Genomic DNA, 24,655 nt, shown 5'->3' on the forward strand with positions numbered 1-24,655 from the left:
ATCCCCGGCAGGTCTGCAAGAAATACCTCTGGAAACTCACGAACAACTGGCACTGAATCCATAGAAGGAACCTCAGCACTAGAATCACGCACATATGCCAAGTAAGCCAAACACCCGTTCTCGACTATACGCCGAGCCTTTATATAAGAAAATACCCTACTGGTAGAATGACCAGGAATCCCTCTCCACTCCAATCGAGACAACCCCGCAAAGCTAAGGTCACGGTCTTGATGTGACAGTCCAATATGGCATGATAAGGTGACAGCCAATCCATCCCCAATATGACGTCAAAATCAACCATATCCAGAAGTAAGAGATCTACACGGGTCTCAAAACCCCCAATAATAACCACACACGAGCGATAGACACGATCTACAATAATAGAATCACCCAGCGGTGTGGAAACATATACATGAGCACTCAAAGAATCATGAGGCACAACCAAATACGTAGCAAAATAAGATGACACATAGTAGTATGTAGACCCTGGATCAAATAAAACCGAAGCATCTCTACTGCATACTGAAACCGTACCTATGATAACGGCATCGGATACCTCAGCCTCAGGCCTGGCTGGGAAAGCATAACATCGGGGCTGGGCCCCACCACTCTGAACTACATCCCCAGGACGACCTCCTGCTGGCTGGCCTCCACCTCTAGCAGCCTGACCTCCACCTCTAACGGCCTGACCTCCACCTCTAATACCTCGAACTCCATCTCTAGCTGCCTGACCCCTACCTCTAGATGGCCGAGCTGGTTGTGGAACGCCCGGTGCCTGAACCATAGCACGGGAACCCTGATGCTGAGAACTGCTCGAGGCTCGAGGGCAAAATTTAGCAATGTACCTCGGATCGCCACAAGTATAACAAGTCCTCGGCTGCTGGGGCTGCTGACCCTGAAACTGACCCTAACGGCTTGGGTAACCACCCTGAAAACTCTAAAGTGGAGATGCACTGATAGGAGCTGGTGATGCACTATAGGGTAGCGTATCCGAATACTGAATATGAGAACTACGGCCACCTGGAGCACCATGAGAAGCCTGAAGTGCTGAATGAAACAGCCCGGGAGGATGGCCCCTACCAAAAGAATCCCTGCCTCCAGACGAGGCACCACTGAATCTGCCCGAATGACGAGGCCTCTTGTCAGACCCCTAACCACTCCCCTGCGATAGAACCATCTCAACTCGTCGGGCCACATTGGCCGCATCTTGAAAAGAAATCTCACTCCCTGTCTCCTTAGCCATCTGCAATCGAATGGGCTAAGCGAGTCCCTCAATGAACCTCCTCACTCTCTCTCTCTCTCAATGGGAAGTACAAGAAGAGCATGACGGGCCAAGTCAATAAATCTAGTCTCGTACTGAGTGACGGTCATGGAACCCTGCTGGAGACGCTCAAACGGCCTCTGATAGTCCTCCCTCTGAGTGATAGGAAGAAACTTCTCCAGAAATAGCTGAGAGAACTGATCCCAAGTCAAAGACGGTGACCCAGCTGGTCTAGACAAACAATAATCCCTCCACCAAGTCTCGACGGAACCTGATAGACGAAAAGCAGCAAAGTTGACCCCATTGGTCTCCACTATCCCCATGTTCCGTAGAACCTCGTGACAGCTGTCCAAATAGTCTTGGGGATCCTCTGAAGATGTATCACCATATGTGGTAGTAAAAAGCTTGGTGAACCTGTCCAATCTCCATAAGGCATCAGCAGACATAGCTGCTCCATCATCGGTCTGTGCTACAACACCCGGCTGAACTATCCCAACTGGCTGAGCTGCTGGAGTCTGGAACTGGGGAGCCATTTGCTCCGGAGTGCGAGTAGCAGGAGTCTGGGCTCCTCCTCCAACTTGAGAGACGGCTGGTGCGACAGGGAATATGCCTGCCTGAGTGACGCTCTCCATAAGGCCCACTAGACGGACCAGAGCATCCTGGAGTACCGGGGTGGCGATGAACCCCTCCGGGACCTGAGCCGGCCCCGCTGGAACTGCCTGGGTCTGAACCTCCTCCTCAAACTCTACCCGAGGCTCCACCGCTGGTGCTGCTGCTCGAGCCCTGGGCTGAGCCCTGCCTCTGCCTCTAGCACGGCCTCGGCCTCTGCCCCTCGTAGGAGCTGCCACTGGGGGCTCGGGCTGCTGGTCAGCTGATGAAACGGTGCGTGTCCTTACCATCTGCGAAAGAACAGAGTGGAAGTTCGATTAGCATTGAGAAATCAAGTCGCACGACAAGAAAGAAGAGATGTGAAGTTTTTCCTAAACTTTGTAGCCTCTGGGGGAAAAGCACAGACGTCTCCGTACCGATCCCTCAGACTCTACCTAGCTTGTTCATAAATAGTGAGACCTAGGCAACCTAGGGCTTTGATACCAACTTGTCACGACCCGGATTTCCCACCATCGGGACTCGTGATGGCGCCTACTCGTGAAAGCTAGGCAAGCCAACTACTATGGTTTCAACACATTAGCAATCAACCCAAACAGATATAAACAGTAACTAAAACTGAACAGATATAAAGCGCGGAAATGTTATAACAAAATCAATACTCCAATACACGTCTACCCAAGAATCTGGTGTCATAATTTCACGAACATCTACGAATATCTACAAACACTGGTCTAGAAAGAAAAGTACAACTGTTCTCGAATGAAAAGAGACAGTATATCAAAACATAAGGAAGGGGAATCCGGAGTCTGCGAACGCCGACAGATCTACCTCGGGTCTCCTATGGACTGAAGGCAGCAACCCACGATCTACTCACGAGGTCCAACACCGAAATCTGCACAGAAAGTGCATAGTGCGGTATCAGTACAACCGACCCCATGTACTGGTAAGTGTCGAGCCTGACCTCGGAAAAGTAGTGACGAGGTTAGGACATGACAACCATATAAACCTATGCAGCTAAATCATATACAACGGATAATAAAAAGAGGAAATAACAGATAAAGATGGGAAGTAAAACATGTTGCGGGGAATATCAAATACTTAACAGAAATTAAGTAGAGAAGCATAAAGAACACCATAATGATATCAAAAGGAATAAGGAAAAAGTAACACGTGCACGACATCACCCTTCGTGCTTTTACTCCCGTCCTCACCAAAAGAATCAACAAAATCGGCACGGCATCACCCTTCGTGCATTAACTCTCATAATCATGGCACGACATCACCCTTCGTGCATTAACTCTCACAATATGGGCACGGCATCACCATTCGTGCTTTTACTCTCATAATCATGGAACGGCATCACCCTTCGTGCATTAACACTCACAATATCGGCATGGCATCACCCTTTGTGCTTTAACACTAACTCACAATATCATGCACGGCATCACCCTTCGTGCTTCACACTTCCCTTCACTCAAACAATACAAACAATACGTTCCGGCAAGGGAATCAATAATATAAATGATAACACCCTGGCAAAGGAATCAACAATATGAACAATAACATCCCGGCAAGGGAATCAACAATATGAACAATAACATCCCGGCAAGGGAATCAGCTATAACCAATTTCGTTCCAACAATTACTTCACAAAACGAATCCCAACTTGAGCCAATACTCAACAATGGTCAATTACTAAGGAATTATCATGAATCATGTTCAACATTTATAATCCTCAACCTAAGCATGGATAATACACAATAAAGTCACGACAATCACGGTATAAGACCCGCGGGCATGCTTGACACCAACATATAGATATTTGCCACCATGCCTATACGTCGTACTCAACACTAACACGTAGCAATTAAGACCACGACTCATATTCCTCTCAAGCTAAGGTTAGATCAAACGCTAACCTCAATTCCACGGACAAAATCACGCCTCAATTACCGCTTTACCTCTCGGTTATATTTCCAATCCGCTTGTATCTAGTCATAATTTACTTAATAATATCAATAAATTCTAAATAAACCAATTCTAATGCATGAAAATAGATTTCCCAATGTTTTCCCCAAAAAGTCAAAAACCGACCCCGGGCCGCTTGGTCAAAACCCGAAGTTTGAACCAAAACCCGATCACCCATTCACCCACGAACTCAAATATGCAATTAGATTTGAAATCGGACCTCAATTTGAGGTCCAAATCCCCAAAATTCGAAAATCCTAACTTCTACCCCAAAACACCAAATTTCCCATGAATAACCCTAGATTTTGAAGTGAAATTATGTAAAAAGATGAATTAGATTGAAGAAGATGAGTTAGAAATCACTTATGATTTGGAGAAGTTTGAGCCTTTGAAAAATCGCCTAGGGATGCTTAGGGTTCGAAATTTTGAAGAATGAAGTTGAAATCCCGTCCAAATGATTTTTGCTCAAGTGCAGATGTCACAATTGCGACAGGAGCTTCGCAATGGCGAAGCTCGCAAATGCGAGACAGGCTTCGCAATTGTGAACCTGCTGCATGTTTGCTCCTTTTGCAATTGCGAGCGTTTGGCCGCAATTGCGATGACTGGCCCTCCCTGCAAGGCATGCCTGGGCTTTCTTCGCAAATGCGATCAAGCCCTCGCAATTGCGATGACTGGCCCTCGCATGCAACACAGCTGAACCTGCAACAACCATTTCTCTAAGTCCAAATTCACCCCGTGCCCTATCCAAAACTCACCCGAGCCCTCGGGGCTCCAAACCAAACATGCACGCAAGTCAAAAAATATCATACGGACTTGCTCGTGCTATCAAATCATCAAATAACATCAACAACTACGAATTTAGCACCAAAATTCATAAAATTCTCAAGAGCATTGAAATTTCTATTTTCTCAACTATGGGTTCGATTTATATCAAATCAACTCCGATTCTTACCAAATTTCACAGGTTCGACTTAAATATTATTTTAAACATGTACCGGGCTCCGAAATCAAAATACGGGCCCGATACCATCAGGATTACACACTATTTTATTTCTACAAATGCTTATATTTTCCAGCAAATAATTTTCTTCAAAAATTATTTTCTCGGGCTAGGGACCTCAAAAATTCGATTCCGGGCATACGCCCAAGTCCCATATTTTACTACGGACCCTACGGAATCGTTGAAACACTGGTCCGGGTCCGTTTACTTAAAATGTTGACCGAAGTCAACTTAATTCCATTTTAAAGGCAAAACTTAGCATTTTTCTTAAATTTTCACATAAGGGCTTTCCGGATATACGCCCGAACTGCGCACGCAAATCGCGGTGAAACAAAAGAAGGTTTTAAAGGCCTCGGAACACATATTTGACTTGTAAAACACGGGATGACCTTTTGGGTCATCACAATTTTTGAGTACTTTAATTAAGAATATTAGAGTGTATGGCTCTATGCATTAGTTAGTATTCAAACCGAATAAACCGAAATTACCGAACCGAATAAACCGAAATCTAAAGGAGAAAAACCGCCATACTGAATTTATTTAGGTACGGTATTGGTATAGGATTTTAAGAAACGAATACAAAAATATCGAACCAAAATATCTAAATACCGTATTGTACCGACCGACGAACACCCCTAAGCTAAACAGTAGAATTTCGAACGAAAAATTGTGAGTTGACACCCCAGCATAAAGAGGCTCCGCCACTGGTCTCAATAGCTAAATCGTCGTGGTTTTGTAGGGGCAAAATCATGATTGTCTCTTTAGAATGATTTTTGACAAATAATTTTTTCAGAGTTGACACCTACATATATGTGAGAAATTTTGATACAAAAAAGTTTAATCATACTCCAATTTTTGATTGATGCTATTTCGTTCCTCAATCTTAAGTGTTGCTCTTTTATAAGAAGACAATCTCAATTAGTGAATTACAATAATCTCTTTATCTGAGTGTTTCTCAAAGTCATTTCAATCCTTTTCAAAAAATTTCAAAGGGTATATTTGATGATAGAAGCTTCAAAATTCATGTTAATTTGAACATCTGATTTTGCTTTAATATAAGATTATTATGTTAAAGTTTTCTAATCGTGTGCTGCACAATTTATGATAGACCTAGGTACTAATACTGAGTTAATTTTATCCATGGTCATTGAATTTTTGGGTTTGTTATCCAAAGTCACTTTTCTTTTTTTTTGTTACGTAAAAATCATTTAACTTTGTGTTCATTACACAAAAAATTACTTTTCTTTCTTTTGTTACACAAAAATCATTTTACTTTGCTCTAGTTATCACAAAAGTCACATTTTTACTTGAAAAGTCTATTATGCCCTTGATATTATATAAACCTTCATATTTATGTATTACATTCTATATTATATACTGCATAATATATTTTTACCTATGTATTTTATTTATAAGTAAAATAACTTAATATTATTTTATTTATTATTTTTATAATATATTCATATATTTAATATTTTCTTAACGTTAATTTTCAAGATATATTAGTAGCGTTATTAAATTTGTCATTTGCTTTAATATATATTAGTAGAGAAATAAATAGGCAACTATATTTCCGTGAGAAAATTCGTAGGTAAACAAACAAAGAAAATGAGGAAAAAATCATATGTTAATCTGAAGTAAAATCCCTAGGTAACTCTACATGCGAATTTAGCTAGGGATATTTTCTTGATGATTTACCTGGGCAATTGGTTATTTAAAAAGTTACACTACTAAAACTTCGGGAAAAACCGTCCAAAAAAACCAACCAAAGTTGGTCGGTAATGGCCAATAACTATCCAAAATGCAACCATTAATGTGTGATCGGTATTTTGAAGGCCGGAAAGGCATACCGACCAAACTTGGTCGGAAATTACCGACCAATTTTGGTCGGTCAATTAAATTCCAAAAAAAAAAAAAAAAGAATTGCTGAAAAAAGTTGTTTTATAACGCTACTAATATATTTTGAAAATTAATCCTGGGGTAGAGAGGCTGTTCCAATAGACCCCGCATCCTTCCCTCCAAGAACTCCCCACCTTGCCCTTGGGGTGACTCGAACTCACAACCTCTTGGTTGGAAGTGGAGGGTGCTTAGCACCAGAGCAACCCACCTTGTCTAAAATATATATTATAAAATAATAAATAAAATAATATTAAGTTATTTTATTTATAAATAAAATACATAGGTAAAAATATATTATATAGTATATAATATAGAATGTATTACATAAATATGAAGGTTTATATAATATCAAGGGCATAATAGACTTTTCAAGTAAAAATGTGACTTTTGTGATAACTAGAGCAAAGTAAAATGATTTTTGTGTAACAAAAGAAAGAAAAGTAATTTTTTGTGTAATGAACACAAAGTTAAATGATTTTTACGTAACAAAAAAAAAGAAAAGTGACTTTGGATAACAAACCCAAAAATTCAATGACCATGGATAAAATTAACTCAGTATTAGTACCTAGGTCTATCATAAATTGTGCAGCACACGATTAGAAAACTTTAACATAATAATCTTATATTAAAGCAAAATCAGATGTTCAAATTAACATGAATTTTGAAGCTTCTATCATCAAATATACCCTTTGAAATTTTTTGAAAAGGATTGAAATGACTTTGAGAAACACTCAGATAAAGAGATTATTGTAATTCACTAATTGAGATTGTCTTCTTATAAAAGAGCAACACTTAAGATTGAGGAACGAAATAGCATCAATCAAAAATTGGAGTATGATTAAACTTTTTTGTATCAAAATTTAATTTTTTTAAAGAAAAAGAGTAGACAAGACAAGTAATGAAGAAAATTGGTTGGGTGCGGGAACAAAAGCCGAGTGCGATAATAAAAAGGCATCATCCCATTGATTAAAGAAAAAACCAAACATTATTGCATAACTAAGATGCAATTAATCCCACAGATAATCAGTCCCATAATATAAATCAGTCAACCAAAAGGTTTTAATGATCAATGAGATACTAAAGAAAACAATAATCCCAAATCAAGAATATAACCAAAGCCTGTAATCTAATACCGGCCATTAGTTCCAAACAAAAACAAAAAAAACAAAATACCAATCCAATAGTTCCTGCAAACCAAGTAATACCAAACAACATAATCTCCAAAATCCAGCAAATGAAAAATGCAATTTCCACTTCAGAAAACAGAATTGTCAATGACAGCATCGGATCATGCCAAATCGTCAGGAAAGTTTGCTATTCCAGGAAAAGGGACACTTGGTTTCACCTGCATATGTTGGTTTAAGGTTAAATCAACAAGAAATTAGTCTGTTTGGACTTTGGTAGCATGGAAAATTATTTTTGGTAAATAATTTATTTTTCAGTGTTTGATATTGATTGTGAGGAAATATTTACAGGGAGAAGGAGAACGTTCCGTTTTCTACCCAAAAAAGGGAAAAAAGAGGAGAAAATGACTTGGGGTATTATCATCTTTAGCCCACGGTAGAAAACATTTACATTGGTAGCCGAAAAAAAATATATAAAATTTATAAATTTTTGTCTATAACATACATAATATATATATATATACAAAATACAAAAAAATATACATTTCTTCGGCTAGTATTTTAAGAACAGCTATACAGTATCATTTTCTCAAATGACTTTCCTCACTGGCTGAAGTCATTTTTCTTTACCATTAACTCAACTTTAATTTTTATATCAGTCTTAACCACCATCTAGATATTATTATACATTTTTGCTACTAAAAAAAATATAATCAGCTAGCATATTTGCTGACATTGTTATCGATTTTTCAAAAAATACTCTCTTTTCGGAATTCTTTTTTCGAAAATGACATTTTGTCGTATAAAAGGGCAGCCTCACAAGGCATTTTGTGTTCACGCAGGGTGCGGGGAAGGGACGCATTTCAGGATGTGATGTAGACAACTTACTTTAATGCAAACATTAATGACTATTTCTACAGCTCGAATCGTGACCTATAGACGGTACGTGAACAACTTTACCGTTGGTCAAATGTACATTTCAAATAAGTCAATAGTAAAGTTGCGAGATAAGCAAAGTTAGATAGAAAGCACTAACCTGATCATCAGAGTAAACTGGACCAAACTCAGTGCCTTGTTCATTAGGTAGGTTGGAGGTAGGAGGTCCAAGATTCTGGAACAGATAATCCACATCATTGAAATCGAAATATTGATCACAGTTTTGTCCATCATTTGAATCAGTTCCTTCGGAATCACTCACATTTGAATTGTTGGGCTCGGTCATGTTGGGCTGACCAAATTGTTGCTGGAAATTAGCATTTGCTGCTGCTACTGCAAAGCCCAACCCATTCATTGTCATATTTCCATTCATATCTGAAATCATTGGGCCACCTGAGTATCCCAAATGGGCCGCATTAACATTCATGTTGTAGCCATTTTGAGCATTATGATCCGGCCCATTATTAATCGGAAACCCAGGCCTGTAATTAGTGCCCCCAATTATTGGGCCCTGTCCTTGGCCCATCATTCCAACAAAAGGTCCATTTTGTTGTTGTTGTTGCACAAAACCACCAGCATTATTTTGGGTAAAATTTGGGTTATTAAATGGGCTGCCAATGCTAAGGTATTGGGGTTCAACATAAGGAAGCTGTGGGCGATAAGCCTGTTCCTCTTGAGTTGAACTCTCTCCTCCAGCAATAATGTTACTGTTATTCAGTGGTGGAAACTGAAACTCAGGAGGACTTCTTTGGTTAATTTCTTGGTCAAGTTGCTGCTGTTGCAGATTTGTGACGATATTTGGTTGGATACGAGGCATTGAACCAAACTTTCTGTGGCCACTTCGTTGTTGAGAACCACTGGACGAGCCCTGACGTGATGAGTTACGAGAAGATTTTCGCTCTTCTGGAGCTCTCCAGTTGTCGTTGCGACATTTCTGATAGGTGTTGAAGGTGAAAAAGGAATTAGTAACATTAGTTAGTAACATGAAAACAGTACATTGATATATATATATATATATATCAATGTACCTGAAGATGGCTTGCAACTTGCATCCTGGTAAGACCAGGCACATCCATCAGCTCAAGAATCTCTTTCGGATAACATCCTGTAGGTTCCATAAGAATATAACTTAATATAATTGAGATATTCCTAAATCAAGTCGGTTATAATAATATTATTTCTGACAGCATCATGTCGTTCTATTTAAGCTCATCTCATACCATTATTATATAAGGTATAATCAAGCCTCTCTATAAAAACTTTATTTGTTCCGATATTTTTTTGGTTACTATATATAGTGAAGTGTTGTTAACATAACATAAAAATCGGTTCCAAGTAAAATTTGGTTGTACATGGATGCTGTTGTAGAGAGGTTTGACTGTACATATATATATATAAATAAAAAGAGAAATTAAATTTTGAAGTAAACTTACTTCCTTCACCAAGTTGAGCCACAGCTTCCAAGAATTTAGCATGAAGTTCCAAAGTCCACTCTGTGCAAACCTTTCGCTTAACAGACTTACCACTGCTATGGCTGTCTCCTTGATTAGCCTTTTTTGTGCTTTTTCTACCTCTCTTTTTCCTCAGCTTGTATTTTCCATTGGATTCACTGTTTTCAACCTCATGATTGTTATTCTGTTCCTCATCATTACCAATACTCCTCTCTCCTTGTTCATCACCAACATTCTCACCAGTTTCATTATCTTCGCCAATGTTGATCATATTCTCTCCATTTTCTAAAACTTTTTTCACTTTCTCTCTTTGCAGTTTTTCCTTCAGTACAAACTGCCACAAGTATTTCACCATTTCCTCTTGTAGTGGTTTTTTCAAGTAGAGGTAAGCTCCAACGTCCAAAGCCTTCTTTGCTAAGAAAGGATTGTTATCATCACAGACAACTGCATTATAATTTTTTTAGGTTAAACTCACTGAAATTTATAATTCACTATAAAAATAATAGAGTTACATATTGAAATACTCACAGATCGAAATGATGTCCAACGCCACTGCTTGACCCAAAAGCCGAGTGGAAAGCAAATCAGGTGAATATGCATTGATTATCATAACATCATATCTTTCTTTGCCTTTGGACAGCATATTCATAGCCATTTCGGCAGCACCAACAGTCGTAACTGCATCAATGCATTTGAAAGTCAGTGAAGAACAAAGAAGGAAAACAATATACACAAAATTTTCACAAAATACATAAATAGTCAGCCAGATTCACTGTTTACTTTTCCTAACCAATATACATATATTATAATACACTGACTATATATGGTTATACATGGATGATATTTAGTTTAAACGATTGGGTGAGCAACTATTTAGGTTAATTCTTCAATTATATATTAGCATGAGGGTCTGTTTATTTCTCATATAAGTTTCAATTATAAAATTTTTCATGTTATAATGCTATACTTTATTTATGGAACGAACTTCAAATTGTACATATCGATAAACTTTCTCTTTAAGGCACATATCGAGCAACTTATATAGTAAGCAAATGTGTGCAATGAATTAGACAGGTACTAGTTAAAAAAAAAAAATATCGACGAACTATTTAGGATAAATTAGTAACTAGAGCAGTGAAAGATTGTTAAAGCTAAGAATCTATTCCTATTTATTCAAATGACCGGAAGAAATTAAACAAACACTAAATAAAGATACTATCAAAAGCAAGAGATAATAGGCGCACAAGTTTGATATAATTTTATTTCATGAAGATTTTAATAAGTTTAGAAGATTTTGCAAGGGGGGCGGATTTATTAATAATTTGTTGTTCTCTAATCCAATTAAATGTGAATATATTAATTGAAAGTTTTATGAAATCCGTATGTTATTACAATAATTTCATTAAAATCCGAATTTGTTGTACGACAACAAAAGTACAAACGGTTATTAATTAGATGATATAAGACGACAGAATATGATGTGTTGAATCTTCAATGAACTTCGATGAGCTACAAATCGACAAAATATGTATACTTTCTAGAAATAGGTGTTACCTAAATCTCCACCTTCCGGAAAGAGGTGTTGCATAATATAATACTAGTATTTGATGGATTATATTACAGTGTGGTGTGTTTTTAATCTTAAGTACTCCCTCCGTTTCAATTTATGTGAACTTGTTTGACTGGTCACGGAATTCAAGAAAAAATGAAGACTTTTGAAATTTGTAGTCCTAAACAAGCCAAAAAGGAGCTCAGAGTATTTATGTGGTTATAAAAGCTTCTCATTAAGGATAGAATTGTAAGTTTAAACTAAATTGTTACCAAATTTAGAAAGGGGTCATTCTTTTTGGAACAGACCAAAAAGAAAATAGGTTCACCTAAACTGGAACAGAGGGAGTATCTAAAATGAAACCCTAACCCATTATTTAGATTTTAGGTATTGACTTTGAGTTTCGGAAGTTTCTAAAGGCAGAAAAAGGTTTAAAAAAACCTTTTTTCCCTCTCACATTTTGCCATGCTTTTTATCATGCCATGCGAATTAAAATCTGATATCTTAAACATCTTTTACTTTCTTTTCTGTACCATTTTAACTGATAAACGCATCCTTTTTATTTCCATAAAATAAAATGTCACAACCACTATAACAAATTGTAGCACACCAATTCTAGTCAAAACGATTAATGTCATTATGTAGACAAGTAAAGACTATATTTCCTTTCTCTAAATCTAAAGAGAATCCACATTTTATGCTAGTTTTTTGGGTAAGATAATTGTAGCACTTACTTCTTTTTTCCAAATATTCTGAAAATTGTTTATTGTCCTAATTAAAGTAGAGGAAGTAACTAAATGACCATTAAGGTTGAGCCGAAATGCAAAATAATATTTGGAAATTAGTTATTAAAATAGATCCAATTTTGTTTCTTTCAAATTGAGAAAAAATTTATTTGAATATTTTTTAATTCGACGCGCTCAGTCAAAAGGGTGAAATAACACATGTTTATGGAAAATATTACAACCAAAAAGTTTCTTTAAAGATACAAGATGTTTTATTGTTTTTTATTGAAATTACATAGGAAAAAATCCATGATATGAATCTTAAGCAAAGGTAAAATTAAACCTTTGCATAAATGAAAAGGAAAAAAAATGGCATCATGGATATGATTCCAAATGAAAGGAAGAAATTTTTTAATTAAACAAAAAAGAAAAATGTTTTTTTAATTGTGAAAATCATGTCAACCAATTTTTTTTGTCTAAATTCAATAAAAAGATAAAATCTTTTACTTAAGGTCAATAATAATGATAGACATGTCGATTCTTATCTGGTCCTTCTGTTTTTTTTCCTTCCGCCGCTCTGCCCTAATCCTGATGTCTCTCCCCCCCTCCCCCCCCCCCCCCCAAATATTTTTCTCTCTAGATCATAGCTAGATTTGTAAAAATTAAAGATCTACCTTCAAAAATCATTTTTAAGGGGTTTCCTCCTCCAACTCTCTTGTCACTCTAGGCCAAGACAAAGAACTCTATGGTTTAATTTCCCTTTTTTGTCAAAAGGACTAGGTGAAAAAAAAACATACGGAATTATTTTAGAAACAAAAAAGGACGGATTTTAAGTTGATTAAATAAATAAAATAATCAACTAAAAACTATCATCATCCCTCCCCTTTGGAAAACCATATATACATTTGTGGAGAAAGCCAATCAAAGACACATCAACCTATATTCTCACCAATGTAATTTTTATTATTTTTGGACAAATCTATTTGAAAACGGAGCTCTTTTATCGCGATTTTGTGTGACAAGCACATAGCAAGGACCAAAAGTAGAGAATCTAATATATTTATGTATAACCACTAAAAACTCATTTATTAGCTACAAAAAGCAATAGAAACAAGCATAGAAAAAGTGTTATGACAAAGAAAAGAAATCCAAGATTTACAGGATAAACAAAATCTAAAAGAGATGTTAAAGAATTCACAAATGAGATAACAAGCATCAATTAAATCTCTTATAAAAAGGAAATCACACAAAAGTTATATCAAAGAGGGGAAAAACAAAGGTTAGTTCTATATATCTAAAGATGGCCATTTTTACCTTTATATTTGTGAGACTCAAGCAAATCAACCATCTCATAAATAGTCTCCTGGTCATGATCAACAAGCATCACATGAACTTCATTAATCATCCCATTATAAGGAGCCATTGGATTAACTAATCCTTCATTAGGTTGATTATTAATTTCTTGTTGAGACATAATGAAGAGGAGATTCAAGGGAAAATGGCTGAATTAACAAGTGAAACTCTAACTTTTTGGAAGGTTGATTAGCTTAAGCTTGTTTGAGGTGTGATTTTTGCACTTAAGCCTCTGCTTATATAGAACCCTCTACTGGTTAGTGTGCATGTTGAGTGTTGACCAAACTAATAATTTTTATTGACTTATTTGCTTTTTCTTTTATTTTCTTTCTTGAGTCAAGACAAGGGTATACTTTTTGGTTTTTTGTTTTTGTTTTCCTTTTAGGGTTTGTTTAGTATAGCGGCGGGTAATATTTTCTAGTATTTTGTTACTTAAATACGTCTAAAGTGTATCTGTCGGTGTTTAGTTACTTACGCGCTAGCCATTTGCGTTTACGAATATTTTAATTTTTACTTTATGTCGCTTGTTCAACCTAACACATAGACGTTAATGCGAACTTATTAATTACTACTCAAAAATATTATCTAAAGTATTATCTACAGATCATATCGTCCACATTGTATTATTACCATTTGTCACTACCTTTATGCTTTATTAAATATTGAGAAAAAAATCTAGAAAATGATTTTTCAAGATATAATATTCTCAATTTATTCTTTTTTTTTTTTTTTATCAAAACACACCCTTGTTGATTTTGTTGTAACGTATGCCTTAAGACATATCAGACCTTAACCTTTGGAGAGAAAAAAATCAAGATAAAATAATTATATATTGATTACCTCCCTTGTTCACTTACCATGCCAGAACAAATATTAGTAAGTTATCACATAATTAAGAAATTATTCCAAATTTTGTTCTATATTCTTCTTTTTAGTTATAAATTCGTAGACATTCGCACTTTATACTTATTTAAGATAAATAATATCTTACAATTAAATTCGCGAAGCAGAAACCTTAATAATGGTGAAAAAACGATGTGTATAAATTAAACACTCTGGTGTTAAAATGATATTAGTGACATTTATGATTTATCTCTACCAAATTGAAAATTATTATTATCATTGACAGTAGAAATATTCTTTGATTTAGAATAAAATTACAAGTTGTATACAGTAGTTTTCACTGTTAAATCGCCATGACCAAGATCAGAGTTTATCAATAGATAATGCCAAGAAATGCAATTAAGAGCTACTTCCGAAGCAGCACACAGTATTCAGTTTTAAAAAAGACACAAACAAACGTATAATTAATGAGAAAGTTAGCTACTAATTTGTATCAGTTTGTGGCTCATTGATCTCTATGTAAAAGACTCGAGTTTATTTATTATAATTTTGTTTTTATTGTTGACCTTATTTTTCACTTCACAGTTGACACTTGCTCACTTGTCACTACTCTTTTCTTTTCTTTTCTTTTCTTTTTTATCTATTTATTTATTTATTTATATATAGATATATCTAGAGAGCGCGTGTATATAAACATTTCTAGTGCTCATTGATAGGTATTTGGGAGAGTGCTCGGCCCAAAAATAGAAAAATAATAAGAAAGAATACAGGAAGATCTTTGGTTAAAAAACGAATCTTGCACTACGTATAATGAATGGTAAAGTCGTAACTAAGTTTCCACTTAATATGGTTCCCGGTATGTTAAAAGATTTAAGAAAATTCATAATTCAAATTGTTCAGTAAAAAAGTAAATTTCCTGAATTTCCACTTTGAAATGTTACTAAAATTCTTGTTCAATATCATATATGTGCAAATAAACAACCATTGCAATGACCAGACCTATATCAATTTTGACTAAGAAGACCATGCAATATCATGCGTTCATACTACACCATCCAATTAATGACTAAAAAGAAAATGTGTCGATTATTATTATTATTGTTATTATCTCTATATAATAACTATTACTTGTGTCACGAACTAAAACGGACCCGATCGTGATGGCGCCTATCGTGAGACTAGGCCAGCCGACACAAACCCCAAAACCAATCCAACAATTATAATAAGTCATTTCAAAGTCATAAATAAGCTAATTCCCAAAATGTAAGGTAGAATAGAACAGTGCGGAAACAAAACACAGCCCGACATCGGGGTGTCACCAGTCATGAGCAACTACAACTCGTCTAGTAATACGAAAAGATAACATAGTCTAACACAAACTAATGCAAAGCAGAATAAAGATAGGAAGGAGAAGCACTGGGCTGCTAACGCCAAGCAGCTACTAAGTCAACTCCGAAAGCCTGCTGGAAGACAAATCAGCACTCGCTAGCGTGACCCGAGACTCCTGGATCTGCACACAAGGTGCAGGGAGTAATGCGAGTACGCCAACTCAGTAAGTAATAAAAGTAAAGGCAGTTGAGCAGTAAGAAAACACGTAAACCATAACATAATGCTACAGCAAATAGTATAAGTTCAGAACAATGCAGTAAAGCAGTAAAACTCATAAAACATCTCAGTTCAGTAAAACCTTTTAAAACACTTTTCAATAGTTTCAAACGAGTGATGAAAGCGGTGAGTAAAAGTATAGAAACGTAAACAGCCCCTCAGGCAAAACAGGTACCATAACCACCCCTCGGGCAAAATATCAATAGAACCAGCCCCTCGGGCTATCTCACAATCACTCGTATCAGCCCCTCGGGGAACAACATGAAACAACAACAGCCCCTCGGGCAATATCACATCTCACACTGGGTACCCGCGCTCACTGGGGGTGTACAGACTCCGGGAGGGGCTCCTTACAGCCCAAGCGCTATAACAAGCCATCTCGTGGCATAATCAAATAGGCCCTCGGCCTCATAACAATCAAAGCCACCTCGTGGCATAATAAATCAGGCCCTCGGCCTCTCATATATCACAAATCAGTACCACATGCTGCGACGTGCAGCCCGATCCCATAACATCCTCACAACACAGGCCCTCGGCCTCACTCAATCAAAACTCACTCAAGCCCCTCGGGCTGACAGTAAAACAAGTACTCGGCTAAATATATCATTTATGAAATCAAGATGAGTGAATAAAACCGAGTTATGAAAACAGTAAGAACTTAGCATGACTGAGTGTAAATATCAAACCAAAAACAGCAAGGAAATCAGTAGTAAAAGCCCCATAAGGGTCCAAAACAATCGGCACAAGGCCCAGACCCGGCATTAGCCCTAAACACAATAATACTTTCCAAAATATAACAATATCAAATAGTTTCCAAGTAAATACGCGACTTAATAGTCGTACGGGACGGACCAGTTCACAATCCCCAACGGTGCACGACCCCACGCTCGTCACCTAGCGTGTGCGTCACCTCAAAATAACACAACGATGTAAAATCCGAGGTTTCATACCCTCAGGACAACATTTACAATCATTACTTACCTCAATCCAGTCCAAACTCTAGTCCGCGATGCCCTTGCCTCTCGAATCGGCCTCAACTCAGCATCGAATTTACCCAAAATCAGTATCATAACATTAGAATATGCTAAGGGAATGAAGCCCATGCGAAAATGATCAAATTGCATCAAGAAACTCGAAATTGGCCAAACTCGACCCCCGGACCCACGTCTCGAAATCTAACAACATTAACATCAATGGAATTCCTATCCTCTCACGAGTTCATACATACCAAATTTACCAAAATCCAACCACAAATGACCCCTCAAATCCCTAATTTTAGGTCTCCAATTTCAAGCCCTAGTTTTCTTCAATTTCAACCACTAATTTTCATAAATTACAAGCCTAATCCGTGAAATAACACCATAGAAACGAGTTTTATGTTCAAAAATCTTATCTCAATAAAGTTCCCTTGAATTCCCTCTTCAAAAACTCCCAAAAAGCTCTAAAATCGACTTAAAAATGGTGAAGAAGAGCTGAAAATCGCGAAGGGCCAAATATATATGTTCTGCCCCAGCTAAATCGCTTCTGCGGTACAAAATCTCGCACCTGCAGACCCGCACCTGTGGTCCTAGGTGCGCACCTGCGCAAACCACTTAACCGCACTAGGACCGCACCTGCGATCATAATACCACACCTGCACTATCGCAGGTGCGCTCAAACAACCGCTTCTGCGGTTCCAGCTCCCCATGCCCATTTTCGCATCTGCGACCCTCTGGGCGCTTCTGCGAACCCGCACCTGCGATCCCCAAGCCGCAGCTGCGGTTATGACAGGAGCTTCAGCACTTCAACTGCAAATTCCAACTCCAAACCTCCCGTCAACCATCCGAAATCACCCCGAGGTCCCCGGGACCTCAACCAAAAGTACGGACAAGTCATATACCACCATCCAAACTTATACCAATCTTCGAAACACCTAAAACAACATCGAAAAATCGAATTAACCATGGATTCAAGCCTAAGAACTCCAAAAACTCCCAAATTCCGCTTTTGATCAAAAAGTCTATCAAACCTCATCCGAATGACCTGAAATTTTGCACACACGTCACAAATGACACCACGGACCTACTCCAACTTCCGGAATTCCGTTCCGTCCCCTATATCAAAATCTCCGCTACCAACCGGAAAACGCCAAAATTTCAATTTCGCCAATTCAAGCCTAAATCTACCCCAGACCTCCAAACACATTCCGATCACGCTCCTAAGTCCCAAATCACCTTATGAAGCTATTCGAGCCGTCAGAATTCACATCTGAGACCTATTTCACATAAGTCAACATCCGGTTGACTTTTCCAACTTAAGCTTACTCAAAAGAGACTAAGTGTGTCAAACTTTTCCAAAACCCTTCGGAATTCGAACCAACCTACCCGATACGATATAACACAGATGAACAAAGCATAAAAAAGCAGAAATGGGAGAAACGGAGCGATAACTCATAAAATGAAAGGCCGGGTCGTTACAACTTGACTCAATCTTAAACAAGTATGAGTAATTAGTTATTATCATTTGTTGTTATCTATTATTATTATATTATTACTATTATTATTATTATTATTATCTTTGGATTTTACACCTCTTGGTTACTTATTCTTTTATTATTTGCTAATTCTTTTTTTCATTTTCTTTTTCTTTTTCCCCCCCTTTAAGCAAGCCTTTTAAAGGACATTATCGAGGAAAGAAGAGAAAGATCCCTTTTAAGGACCACCAAATAATGTAAAACGTCACTCCTAAATGCCAATCAAGAGCCTCACTGTGACTTGTTTCATTATAATTCTGTCCCTTCACTACATAAAATAAAAATATGATCTCACTTGTTCAAAAACAAGTTAGTGAACTGTACTTGTAAAATAATTCTGCAGAATATAAAATAACGTATACACAAAAATGAAAATAAAAATAGAATCTAATCCGAACTCACTGAATTTACAGTGTTTCCTTAAGGAACTTAATCCCCTCCTACTACCCAAGGTTGTAGATTATTTCCTCCCAAGATAGAACGAATTACACATTGATGTAGCGGTACTTCAAACCCCAATGTTTCAGCGAACACAATGATCGATAGCAAATCACACTTACTGTTGCTTTTTTTGTAGTTAAAATAATGCAGAAGAAAGGAGGAGTATTCAGAAATTCGTATGGAAAATATGAGAGAATGAGCTGATATATATAGCCAATATGTTGAGTCCAAATTGAAGAGGTGCAACTCTTCAGAAGGGCTATCATGACCGTTTACCCAAACGGTCATAACGTAAATGGTTATTTACGCAACAATAAAATGGGAATTCAAAACCTTATTTTTCCGTTACAAAAACAGAAAACGGACGGGAAGGGAACTTAATGTTCCGTTACAAAAAACGAAAAACGGACGTTGAGGAAACGGACAATTTGGATTTAATATTAATTTTTTGTTTACCAAAATCGAATATTTAATAATGTTACGTTAATATTTACTATTAACGAATAAATTTGGTCCAAAAGATTAATTAATCAATCTATCATTTGATCGAAGCCCAAGTCGAGCGACGACAACAACGACGCGAGGCTTGCCTTCTTATTAACTCTTTAAGAGCTAGAAGAAGAGCAATTGTATATATTTCCATCAAAAATCTTTTCCTCTTCCAATATGGGACAATGTCCATTTGTCAAGGAGGGAAACTCAAATATTTCATTTTCTCTCCATTTCCCGTTCACCCTCTTTTAAGCTAAATTAAGCTCAAAAAACCTAACAAAACATTAATTAAACAACTCTAATATCAAATCCTCTCTTAATTATTTTTCAAACTAAATTATTAAAGTGGATAACAAAATTGAGACAAAAAGGGAGCAATTTCAAATCTTCTCTTAATAATTCTTTCAAAGAAAATATCGAATGCGGGTCAATATTTATATGCAATATAAATTCCATGACATGTTTGACAATGTTAACAAGAAATTACACATTAAGCTTCATCAAAAAACTATGCTATTAGTTTGACAAATTTGCTAGCTAACAATATATTTGAATTATATCAACCAAAATATTTATTATAAAAATGAAATGGTTGTGTTCATTCACCATGATGTCTTTCGTATTATATTAAGTTTCTAAAATTTTATTTAATATTAAATTTGCTCCACAGTATAACTTTATATGCATAATTTTGCAGAACCACCAAGTAATTTGACTAACATGTTTTTGCTTTCTTGTCAATAGATAAAATATTGTTATCAATTTTGAATGATAATATTGAAATTATACTTACTTAAAATTTTAGCTTTTTAAATTTATTGACTTAATTTTTAACGTACAAAAGTCAAATGTTAGACTTTACATCAATAGAATAAAAAAGGCATCGAAGTTATATTTGTTTCAAATTTAAAAAGAAAAAGACTTCCGTTTCAGACATCGATCAGTTTAATCAAAAGGGATTGGAGTGTTATAAAATATTATATTTTGTAGTGGATGTCTATACAACTCCTAAAGAAGTTACTCTCACTACTCTTCTCCATTATGTAGATAATTCCTACTACTTCTCAGCAGTATAGTTGTAACTCCCACACGTCCATAACCTCCACATGATCTTCCTCCATGATCTCAAATGTTTAATGTCATGTTTATGACATTCTTTTGTATACCTTTATGTAATCCTATAAATAGAGGGTTTTGGTACCACATTGTACACACTTGGAAAAATACTTGAATATATGAAAGAAATAAGAATCTCTCATCTCTTGCTCCCTATATTCTTGTCCATTTTCTTGTTTTATATTATTACTTTAAGTTAGTTTCTTAATATGGAGCTAATTTTTTAGTTTCAAATTTCTATGTGAAAGAATTAGTCACTAGCCATTGAGCAATTAATATGCCACTATTTGTATTTTATCTTTATCTTTGTGTAAGAAATAATGAAAACTAGTGAGTCAGTGACACGTCATTAGTGTTATTACAGTAGTTATCTCCACTTTATTTTTTTCTCAAAATGAAAATTTAAAAAGTTCTCCCTCTTTTTTTTTTTTCCCTCTCTTCGTTTTCACAGTTCCCTCTTCTAGCAATTTTTTTTTAGGAAAATTAAATTATGCGGTGCAAAACTATAAGGTATATTGGTATTGGTGAGACTTTTTCTTAATTTTAACCAGACTTGCATCACATAAGACAAAATATGAACTACGTCATCGTTGACCTTTGCCTACGTCAACAAATTCACAAATCTTATAAATGCTTGAAAGTGAAAAATGATATACTCCTTCCGGCCCATTTTAATTGATTTTTTAGTTAAATTTTTGCATATATGAAGGAATTTTCCTTTTAACATGAATTAACAATAAAATTAACCTTATTAACCTTAATTTGTTCATTAAAAATATAATAAATACTCGTAGGCTCTTTACTTAAGGGAACTTTGAAAAAAAGAAATAATTTCTTCTTGATATTTGAAAAATTAAATATTATGATGCACAGAAAAAGGCCAAAAAATTAAATAAAGTGGCCCGGAAGGGAATATTTATTATTTATCTATTTGTCGTGAAGTTATTACTCCATTATTGAGTCCCAATAGAAAACCATTTCTGGAGAATTCGAAATCTTTGTCCAAACGATTTTTCCTCCAATTCAGAATCAAACTTACGTTGCTTCTAAAAGTTGAAGCTTGTTATTAATTATTACAATGAATACATTGATTATTGGATATGAATTAGAGTTAATGAGGATGAGATGACATTAATTAAAAATTACACGTCTTTGATATTCACCTGAAACTTAACGCTAAGCCTTAGTTTGACTAAAGATATTTCGACACACGTTTGCAGCCGTGCAGGAAGTGAGCACTTGTCCCATGATACTCAATAGTGCAACCGATGAATGCATGTGGTCAAGTAACGTTTAACGTTAAATCCTAAATTAGTACTCCCTCCGGTTCACAATAAGTGACCAATTTACTTTTAGCACGCTCATTAAGAAAATACTATATTCTATACAAAAATACCTACTATGACTAAACTACCCCTAATTGAACATTTAATATCAGGAGTAAGAAAACTTTTTAGGGATATGTACATAGGGGTTATTTTGTAAAAACAAATTGAATTTTTCTTGATTTACATAACTGGACACTTATTTTGAACCAAAATTGAAAAAGTAAATTGGTCACTTTATTGTGAACCGGTAGGGAGTATTGATTAATTTGTGTAAAATAGTATTTACCTCCGTCCCAATTTTAATTGCCGCTTTTAATCGTTTTTTTTACACCCATTTAAAAAACTATAAAATCAAGCAAGTGGCTCCATATATGGGCTAAGGCAAATAAAAGTGAGGACTTCATTTTTTATTANNCTTTATAATTTATCTAAAATCTTAAAGAGTTATAAATCAATTTTTAATATTTAGTCTAAATGGTCTAACCTAATTTATTTTATTACTCCTATTTACGTGTTTATCTATAGTTTGAACCTTTTATTTAATTTAACGTTTTTTGAAAAAAACCTTTTTTTTCGAAACCCGTAAGGTACTAAAACGTTAGTATTAATTAACGGAAAATTTTATTAAAAACGTNTAAATTTTAGAACTTCTAAACTACGTTTTTAACCCTTTGATTTTAGAGTTTTCGTACCCAACTACGTACTAAAAAAAAATCGTTAGGGACTTAACAACCGTANNNTCCATAGAGATTCGATTTGGTGTTTATCCCATATTTCTCGCATCAGATTCGAGAAAGCTCCTTATATTCTCATATTCATTTGTCTTACATCATTGTAAGGGAGAGGAATCATCCACCTCATTCAATATTGGGTAATCTTTTTCTCTATTTACATTTAGCTACATTTAATGTATTTATTGCTTATCATTACTCTCCACTCATTCATAACCACATCATTTAATATACATAGCATTAAATCGATTTTAATGCAATCCCACATTATCTGCACAAACGCATTTCGGATCTAGAAATTATTATCTTTAACTAGGATTTACCCGTTATTTTCTTATTTAATTAGTTTAACTAAAGGTTTCATACATTTTGGTCAAACAGTGTATTGTGTACCATTAGAGTAGATTTAATTTGATATTAACATATGTAGCTGAAGTTCGGCTAGTCAATTACTCCCTCCGGTTCACAATAAGTGACCAATTTACTTTTAGCACGCCCATTAAGAAAATACTAAATTCTATAACAAAAATACCTACTATGACTAAACTACCCCTAATTGAACATTTAATATCAGGAGTAAGAAAACTTTTTAGGGATATGTACATAGGGGTTATTTTGTAAAAACAAATTGAATTTTTTCTTGATTACATAACTGGACACTTATTTTGAACCAAAATGAAAAAGTAAATTGGTCACTTATTGTGAACCGGAGGGAGTATTGATTAATTTGTGAAAATAAGTATTTCCTCCGCCCAATTTTAATTGCCGCTTTATCGTTTTTTTACACCCATTAAAAAATAATAAATACAAGCAAGGTGGCTCCCATAATATGGGGCCTAAGGCAAAATTAAAAAGTGAGGCCTTACATTTTTTTAATTATCTTTTTTACTCTTATAATTTATCAAAATCTAAAGAAGTTATAATCAATTTTAATTATTGTCAATGTCGAACCAATTTATTTTATCTCTCTTGTGTTATCATGTTGAACTTTATTAATTTAGTTTTGAAAAACTTTTTCAACCGAGGCAAATGATATAGAAATTATTAACGATATTGAATCAACACTTTTTACCTGATTGAGTTTGCCAACACTATAAAAAATATGGGATACAACGACATTTTATAAATGTCACCATAAGCCATTAAATGTCGCAAATTAATTTACTGACATTTATTTTATTTTTAAGCTAAATGTCTGAAATTTCATATATTGTTGTTAATTTTGCGACATTTAAATTAATGTCGGCAATTAACTAGTGACATTTATTTTTGACGTTTACTAATTGTCACGACCCCAGTTCGCCCTTCGTGAACATGTCGTGATGGCACCTAGTTCCTATAACTAGGTAAGCCTAACAATGTGGAAAAACAACATAACTTGCGGAATAATTAATTAAAACTGAACAACTAAAAGAAAACTGTATATATAACTGCCGCTTGGCATATACAACTCAAAATAAATGCGGAAGACTGCTATAACACCCCAAAACCCGAAAACTCACGGGAACACAAGCTAATGAAAAGTAATATACGGCTTTAATCTCCAGGATTTGTCTAAACAAAAGTACGAAAGAAGGTTAAATACTACAGATAGAGTAAAGAGGGAGATGCCTTGGTCTGCGGACGCTGCAGAAGTACCTCAAAGTCTCTGTAGCTCTCCTGGCCTCAAGGATAGTGCGCTTGAGAGGAAGTACCTGTGTATGCACATGAAA

The 24,655-nt window shown here is 35.6% G+C and overlaps 1 protein-coding gene across 1 annotated transcript; it reads right to left on the minus strand.

Annotated features, from left to right (window-relative positions):
- Nucleotides 1–8,025: 8,025 nt before the first annotated feature.
- Nucleotides 8,026–13,945, minus strand: LOC109241946 (two-component response regulator ARR14-like). The gene is made up of 6 exons (XM_019408774.1): nucleotides 13,837–13,945; nucleotides 10,777–10,926; nucleotides 10,231–10,692; nucleotides 9,826–9,902; nucleotides 8,898–9,731; nucleotides 8,026–8,082 (listed from the first exon to the last, which is right to left on the minus strand). Exons 1-6 carry the CDS (start codon nucleotides 13,943–13,945, stop codon nucleotides 8,026–8,028), a joined length of 1,689 nt encoding a protein of 562 aa, XP_019264319.1.
- Between the last annotated feature and the right edge of the window lie 10,710 nt (nucleotides 13,946–24,655).

Source organism: Nicotiana attenuata, unplaced genomic scaffold (assembly GCF_001879085.1).
Source record: "Nicotiana attenuata strain UT unplaced genomic scaffold, NIATTr2, whole genome shotgun sequence".
Classification (NCBI taxonomy): Eukaryota; Viridiplantae; Streptophyta; class Magnoliopsida; order Solanales; family Solanaceae; genus Nicotiana; species Nicotiana attenuata.